Below are 8,694 nucleotides of genomic sequence, written 5' to 3'. Positions count from 1 at the left end.
AACATGTTTCATGACTCATATCCTCATACGTTAATAAGTACATAGAAATGATTTTTAACTATTCATTTTAGGAAGTGGTAACTCTGTTTCTTGTAACATTAATTAGTGTTTGAAAGTTTTGACATTAAAGTCATGAAAAATCCATATATATATATATATATATATACTATATCTCTGTATTATATATATAAATGACAACAGGCCTTTTAATGAAAGTAGAGTTAATTTATTGTTTTCATTACAGTACAAAATGGATCTATGCAATCTTTGTACAAGCATTCAGCGACAGGAGTGTAATATGCACAGTTATCCTTTGTTATTTTAGCAATTTATTATAAATACACTATATTACATGAGACATTATGTACAAGGTGTGGAATGTTTTTTTCCATTAACTTGCCATCCACAGAGCGAATGTGATGAAAAGACTAGGGAGGGTGGTGGAAGGCTCCATTCCCAGGCAAAGTATTAGCACAAGGCCTAGGGCAGCGGAAAGAAACACACTTCTTTGGTCTCTGATAATCCTCTTGACAGTTTCACAAAACTAGAAAACAAGGCAAATATTTGTTAGAGTGATTATAAACAAGCAGTAGCAAAAAAGTAACAATTTTAATGATTTTCCCACAGTTTTAATCTCATCAGAAACAATGATTATGAACATTCCAAAGAATTGTATCACGTTTCATCAGTGAGATGTTTCTTATCCAGTAATACAGTTTTATTAACTGTTTTCAGTTATTTTCATTCCACCATAGAATTGCAGGCCCAATATACATAGATAATATAGGACTCAAATTATTTTATAATTTTTATAGCTGCAGGATTTTTTATTATAGCAAAGGGGAAACAAGGCTTTTAGCACATAGCTCCTTGAGATGATAAGACCTGAGCCCATCTGTGTTTAGCCTAAAAGTGGCCACACACAGTACTTAGGATATAAACTGAATGGGTTATTTAGACAACTAGAAAGTTTAGACACACTAGAAAGGAATTTGTGGCAGTTTGGGGGTAGGTGTATATGGGTTGGTAAAGCTTTACCTGCCACTAGGTCTGTTCAGCAAAATATGAACACAGATCCCCTGTGTCCCTGCTACCATTTGTTTGGAAATATTCTTTTTTTCTTATACCTGAACATTAAGTGACAAAATAGTAGTTATTTTTTTAACAAATGTATAACAGTTATATACTTTCAATGAAATAAAGTATTGGGGAAGGAGTTATTAGGGAGGTAATCTCCTGTGGGATTACCAATAATTATTACTATTGGATCATACTAATGTAAAACCTGCAACTTTTATGAGTGAGGTCTCACTCCATTATATTTAGACAACAAAAAAATGCAAGTTTACACTAGTTCGAAATCCAAGGTTTAATGAAGTTCCACCCTTCTTCTTTTAATTGTGCATTAAGACATGAAAGACTCCACAAACTATACTGCATATATACTTTTACTTACTGGATAATACCTTGCAAAACTCTACACAATATAAAACCACTTCTAGGTTGTCTACCTAACACCCTGAAATATTTGAACACTGAGAAACTTTTTGGGTTTGCATCCACTTTAGGTATGTGGACAGTTCTCAAGTATCAAAATCTCCCTGTGGTGTGGTGAACTAAACTTTAATAATAATTCTGTTTTATAGAAAACTCAAGGGACAGACAAACTCACCACTGACCAACTTTGAGTTATACAACCTTAGAGTTGTATTCCAAGAGATGAGTGGCTCTTAGGAGATTCATAAACATTTCTTGTAATACATCAAACTGTGTTCAAGGCTTGATGTCATCCATACTAATTCCTCTAATCACATACTCTTGATATACCTCCCTCTTGATCTTACTTAAAAGTAGTTCTAACCCTTCCCTACTTTATAAAAACTAAACACAATGTTCTGGCTACAGGTACACTTAAAGCATTTATTTGAAACATGAAACATTTAAAAACACACATGCTTTTTTGTTTTTTCAGCAGAACATCAATACAAGTTGGAAAATAGAGAATATTTAATTTGACTGCCAACACAAGTTTTCCTTTGTTTCAGATTTTAGAAATAAGTTCCCCTGTGGGAACTGTTATAGATGCATAAAAAGTAGATATAGACACTTTCTTCACTCTACTTTCCTTGGTTGTAAAATTTTGGCCTCAGTTTTTAAAATTAAGCTAGTGAGCTGAGAATGTGACTGTTCAAATGCAATGCTTTATGAGCAAAGACAGCTAAGGCAGAGTGAGAGAATGTAGAACTCCAGTGAGAATAAGAGTCCAGCTTTGCTAAAGGAAATCCTGCCTCAGGAACTGGTTTCTTTGCCAATTTGAAACCAGTACGCTCCTTACTTGGCACCTGTGATTTCTACCTAAAAGCAAGAGGATGGTGAGACTTATAATACAAGGATGGTGAGACTTATAATACGAGGATGGTGAGACTTATAATACAAGGATGGTGAGACTTATAATACAAGGATGGTGAGACTTATAAAACGAGGATGGTGAGACTTATAATACAAGGATGGTGAGACTTATAATACAAGGATGGTGAGACTTCTTATAATACAAGGATGGTGAGACTTATAATACGAGGATGGTGAGACTTCTTATAATACAAGGATGGTGAGACTTATAATACGATGAAGGTGAGTAGAGACAAAATATTGGACAGATGTGTCAAAACACCAGGAAGGTGGCAGGAGACAAGAAAGATCGATACATGTTATAATACAGCAGACAGAAAAATAGAGAGACGTGTCATAACACAAAGGGGGTAACAGGAGATGGAAAATTTGAGAGTGATGAACACAAATGGGGCAACAAGAAAAAGAAAGATGGAATGACATGTCTCTCCTTTTTTCCGCGGATTTCCTCTTCTTCCTGACAGTTTTCTCAAATTTTCCATCTTCTTTTAATCCATTTGTGTTACGTCACATTTCTATTTTTCTTTCTTCTGGTTTTCCTTTTGTGTTATGGCACGTCTCTCCATTTTTCTGTCTACCGTCACACCCCTCATGTTGTGGCACATTTCCATCTATCTGTCTCCTGCCACCACCCTTGTATTATGACACATCTCTACATTTTTTGTCTGCTGTCACACCCATTGTGTTATTATTAGTAATAATATTCTTTATTTGGAAAGTGCCAAAATGTTTTACAGCATTGTAGAATAATTAGGGGTTGCAGATAACAAACTTGCATACTTGACAAGAACAAACAATTGGCCTGATTTATTAAAGATTTCCAAGGCTGGAGAGGATACACTTTCATTAGTGAAACTGGGTGATCCAGCAAACCTGGAATGAATTTCCTAAAGCCATTTGCTATTTTTTATCAATTGTTTTCAATCCAGGACCAGATCCATTCCTAGTTTTTTGAATCATCCATTTTCACTGATGAAAGTGAATTCTTTCCAGCCTTGGAGAGCTTTAATAAATTAGGCCCACTGACACTGTAGGAGAAAAGGATTTGTCTGAGACATGGCTCCAGTTTTCTTTCTCCTGTTACTCCCCTTCTGTCCATTATTCCTTCTATAGTTAGAAAGGGGGAAAGTGAAAAGAAAGAAAATTAGATCTGTCAAGTGACAAAAAGATTCAGATATTATCATAAATGGTGAGTAAAAGGTGATAGAAAGTGGAGAGATGTGCTACAACACAGGCAAGAGTAACAGGTGACATGTCCACACACAGGTGAACAACAGGAATCAGAAGGATGGAGTGATGTGTCATAAAACTAAAGATGAAATAAAGATGTTTGTCATAACACAAGGGTTATCAGAAGAAATATATATATGGAGTGATGTGTCATAACACAATGGGTACTGGAAGAAATAAAGATGGAGAGATGTGTCATGACAAGATGGAGAGATGTGTCATGACACAAGGGGGGTCCCAGAAAAAATAAAGATGTGTGTCATAACACAAGGGAGTATCAGAAGAAGTAAAGATGGAGTGATGTGGTATAACACAAGGGGTACCAGAAATACAGAGAGATATGTCCTAACATAAGTAAATTTTAGGGGACAGAAATAAATTAATAGCAAAAACACAGAACTGTTGTTTCTTTGTTGAATTGTCAGCAGACCGATAATCGAGAACATGTATGGTTATAGTAGGTAATTAATGGTGTGTTATTACACAGCATCTCAATGCACATAGTTAAAAGTCTTTGCCTGGCATAAATGAGAGTTTTGTTCTCATAGCCATTTAACACATTTTTATTGCTACCGAGGAAAATAACTTTTCATGAAAGAACAGACTGTGATTTCATAGCATGATTTCCTGTATGAATAAATGCTTGCTTAGTAAAATATTTCCAAGAAAGTACTGGTCTACTCAAATATCCCTCCAGACAGTGCACAGGAGAATTAGGGGCATATTAATAAATGATTAAATGTGACTTTCTTCAAACTTTTATTGGGAGTAAATCAATGATTGTCGTTTAAAACACGCTGGAAAGATTTGCCCACATGTTTGGTGTTTTACAAATATGTCCCATAGGTGAAAGTATTTACCTGCTTGAAAATATGCCCCATAGTGTACTGCTGACCATGCAGTGAGGCACCAGGCTTGGTTTCAGGTGAATTACCTAATCTAGAACATTTCTGCCAATGCACAGTGATGGGCTCTAACTGAACCCCATTTCCAGCCTTTTTTTATTTTTGGTTTTGAAGAGATAATGGGAAATGTCAAAACTTTTGCCAAGCTGTTTATTGTAGCCTGTTAGCCTGATAGGAAGATTTTACATCATTTTCAGTGTCTATGGCAGCAGAACAATAATTAAGGGGATATGTTATCATTGGGACAAGAAGACACAGCCAGCACAATTACACTTACAGATACTCTAACCTTTCTCTGTTTTAATGATTAATACCAGTGTGCAAGGGCTGCAGTTTAGTCCCTTACTGTACTGATATATTTATTTTCCTGATCAGTATACAGCAAAATGCAATCTGATTACAGCACTTCACTTATGATAAATGTTTTTATTAACCTAAAGCAATGAATTAAAAATGAAATTTTTTTACACTCATGGAATTTAAAGAAAAAAGGATAATTTAAGCTCCAAAGTTCTTGTTATAGCCTGTGAACAGCCAACATTAAAGCTGAACTCTGCGAAAAGCAAACACACTTGCTACTCTGATGACTTGCTAGAGATTTATCGTACTTACCAATATACCCCGGCAGTCTAAACACTCTGGAATATGGGAAGGCCCTTGGGGTAAACCTGTGCAGCGCAGGACTGCTGGTCCTTCATTGTACTGGATGACGTCAAATGTGAAATTGGCTGGGCAGTAAGACTAAAAGAGGCTGCAGAGGACTAGTTGTAGGAATAGGGGGTAGATTGCAGGAGAAAAGAATAAAGTCACCTTAACTTCATATTTAACATCCTCTAGGCAAAATGATCACTTAACCCTTGCACTGAGGGGAGAGGGAAGGGGCAAATGGGACATAGGCAGCCAAAAAAAAAAAAACTACAGGAGTTCTATCATTACCCTACTCTGTACACAATGAAAAGTAGGGTTTGGCTTTGGGTATATGGATTCTTTCTTCTCTTCTTATATACATACAAGTATATATACATTGCCCTTTATATAGTGGGCAGGTCCTATGCGTCACTGATGTCTTTATAATGGGTACATATGATCTAGGTAGGTCATTACATTTTCACCATGGTGTAAAAAGCAGGGCTGTCATAATTAAGATATATGTGACATCAATGCAGTGATATGTCTTACTAAGTAATATAGATACAAGAAATATTTGGGAAAGGAAACTACATTGTATTCCCTATAGACAGATTCCAATGCATGTCCTTCCAGGTGCATATGGACAGATACATTTTTACATAATGCATGTATGTATGCAGCCATATATAACACTGCAATAGACAAATCACTTCAATACATATTACAATATATATAAAAGTTGAAGCTGGTCTGCCTCTAAATATTAAGAGAACATTTTATTGTGCAGTACATTCAAAAATAATAGATTAATTTAAGGTGAACGCTAAAGAGAACATTTGTTTGTCCAATTTTAATTTTTGTATGGAATACAAATTCATAACAGATTGTTTTTTTCCAACATGCTTGTCATGTCAATGTAATAAGAAAAAAATGATGTACACTCATGTCATTTACCTTATCGGTCTGAAAGCTGACAGGGAAACCATATCTGCAATAAGTGACAAAGTGTTCACAGTTATCCCATAGTAGGCTGTACGGTGTGGCCCCCACCAGTTTTTCAGCCCTTTGGGCCACTTCCTCATTGCAGAGGGGTTTTGTCTTGAAGCTGCTGTCCATGTGATTAACTATTATCGTTCCACCATAAGCGAAGTCCTGCACAGTGTCCACCCTGATGCTGGCCACCTTAGCCAGCACACCCAGGATCAGCCTTTTGTTGGTCACCACTTTGTCGGTGAGAAGTTTGTCATCTGTCAGGGCAGGGAGGATATCTGGCATTAAATGGGCAACCTTGTTATTCCCTAAATAAATCCCAAAGTGAACAAACAGAGTCCTGGGAACTTCTAACAAATCTCCCCGCTTAAAAAATGAATTGTCCTGGTAATGGTTCTCCCTCTCACTTTCATCTGACATACTAAAGAGTTTGAAGCTGGCAACCACTGATATCTTATCCAGGAAAAAGATCAACCAATCTGCCAGGGAATTCTTCATGTTTGTTGTGTGTCTTCTGTAACTGTGCCTAGAATGAGTGAGGGATGCTGCCTAGAACTTAGGTTGGAGAATATTTATAAGGTTTGGGTGTTATGGAATGACATCAGTGTACAGTGGTTACGATTGGCTGCAGGAAATTTGGCAGTGGTTAAAGTGATTTGTTTATGTATCACTGGAATAAAGCCTGCAGACATAAACACACAGCCCGCAGTAGCACTTCTTCCTAAGTTTTAAATTGCAGTGTGCGCACAGAACAGGCACTCCCTATTACAGACCAGAGATTTTCCATAGTACACAACTGGGTGATTCATGAAACAGACTTCTGAAGGCTTCATAGAAAAAAAAACCTGGAGCCTGTAACTTATTTCCACTTTCGTTGTATTTCTGGGCACTCCAGAAGAGCAGATTGCAATATCATTTTATATTTGACTTTTTCGGACTATTTTCACTTTCAATAGGATACAGCGGGCTCTTGGGTAAATGTAAACCTAGATGGTATTTTATTTTCTAAATCACTACAAATTATTAACGTGCATGCTTGTTTATTGTTCATCCTTTTTGCATTTTAGTGCTACTTCCTCTACCTCTTAGATTGTAAGCTCTTTGAACAGGGACATTCCCCCTCCTGTGTCATTGTTTGTATCTGACTGTGATTTGCAACCCCTATTTAATGTACAGCGCTGTGTATTATGTTGGCACTATATATATATATACAGTTTATTAATAATAATACTAATAACAATATTATTAGAACTAGTGCTGTGGACCCTCCAGCCTCCTCTGTCTACATGAAATCATGTCCTGTCTACATGCTTGTACTTAGTGTTGGGTGCATATCATTGCTCTGGACCAGTTCTACAATAGTTCTCTGTTATTTAAAGTAGTTACTCTGGCTTCACTGTAACTTTGACTTGTTAGAGACTTTCTTTAAGAAACTCCTAAAATGTATAGACATATGTTATCCTTTATGTGACTCACTTCCCTCCATAGTACTGTCCTGTTGCTGTTGGGTCCTTATGGTTGAATCACAGGTGACACAATACTGCTGCTGTAAGAATGACAGGATGTGAGCACGTAATATGACGTGTGATAAACTGGGGAAATCAAAACACACATCCTTGGTCTTTCCATTTATTGCTGCCATTTTTTATTATTTTGTCTGCACAATCTATGACACTATATATCTCCTAAAAATGAATTATTTCTCTGTTGGAGTATTTAAGACTTATAAGAAGCAAGGGGCTGACTCAATCCACAAGACATTGTTTATAAAGTTGAAATCCAGCCTTACCTTTGTAGATAGTCCAGTTCTGGTCTGGAAATGATTAGTCCAATTTCCCTTCACACTGTGACTTTCACACAGCATACATTAGAAGCTGCAGCAGATATAGTTATCCCACCTCATTTCCTGTCTGATTGACTACAATGATCATCCTACCCATTCCTCCCCATTTGTGCTGTCCTGACAGGTGTTGGTGTACAGTCCTCGCTGTGTCCTGTATCCAAGCACACAGTACTCCCTGTGTTCTTGGATAGAGAAACTCTATCCAAGAACACATACAATAGTAAAGGGATGCAAGAGCAATCTGATTAGTCTTGCAGTCCTTAATAGTCCCTAAAAATAACCCAAATTCTCGTACCATTGACTTCAATGGTGTTCGAATTCGGCATTCAATCACCCGAACAACATCTCACTATTCGATCGCATAGCAGTCAAATGGAATAGTAAGATATTCGACCAACACTAGTCCTGACTCTCCCCTTCAGCTATTTGATTTCTGTCCTGCCAGTCATTTAGTCTCATTTTTTGTGTGGGCATTTTTAGGGGTGGTCTGCATGCTAACATAGTCTCTCTAGGGAAGCCTAAATGCTGATACAGTGTGTGGGAGGCAGTGCTGTGAGTTGATAAACGCCTTGTTCTGGCTGAAGTTTACTATTTTACTGCTATGGTGTTGATTTCACACAGACGTCAGCTTTCAGACTTCTGCTAAATGTACACTCAGTGGAGTTACAAAGCAGTTTGGTCATATTA

The 8,694-nt window shown here is 37.0% G+C and overlaps 1 protein-coding gene across 1 annotated transcript; it reads right to left on the bottom strand.

The window, feature by feature from the left end:
* Positions 1–204: 204 nt before the first annotated feature.
* On the bottom strand, positions 205–6,733 carry LRAT (lecithin retinol acyltransferase). The gene is made up of 2 exons (XM_072405945.1): positions 6,129–6,733; positions 205–544 (listed from the first exon to the last, which is right to left on the bottom strand). Exons 1-2 carry the CDS (start codon positions 6,660–6,662, stop codon positions 392–394), a joined length of 687 nt encoding a protein of 228 aa, XP_072262046.1. The 5' UTR covers positions 6,663–6,733; the 3' UTR covers positions 205–391.
* Positions 6,734–8,694: the final 1,961 nt, after the last annotated feature.

This window comes from Pyxicephalus adspersus, chromosome 3, assembly GCF_032062135.1.
Source record: "Pyxicephalus adspersus chromosome 3, UCB_Pads_2.0, whole genome shotgun sequence".
Lineage (NCBI taxonomy): Eukaryota > Metazoa > Chordata > Amphibia > Anura > Pyxicephalidae > Pyxicephalus > Pyxicephalus adspersus.
This window is presented reverse-complemented; position numbering and strand designations above follow the sequence as displayed.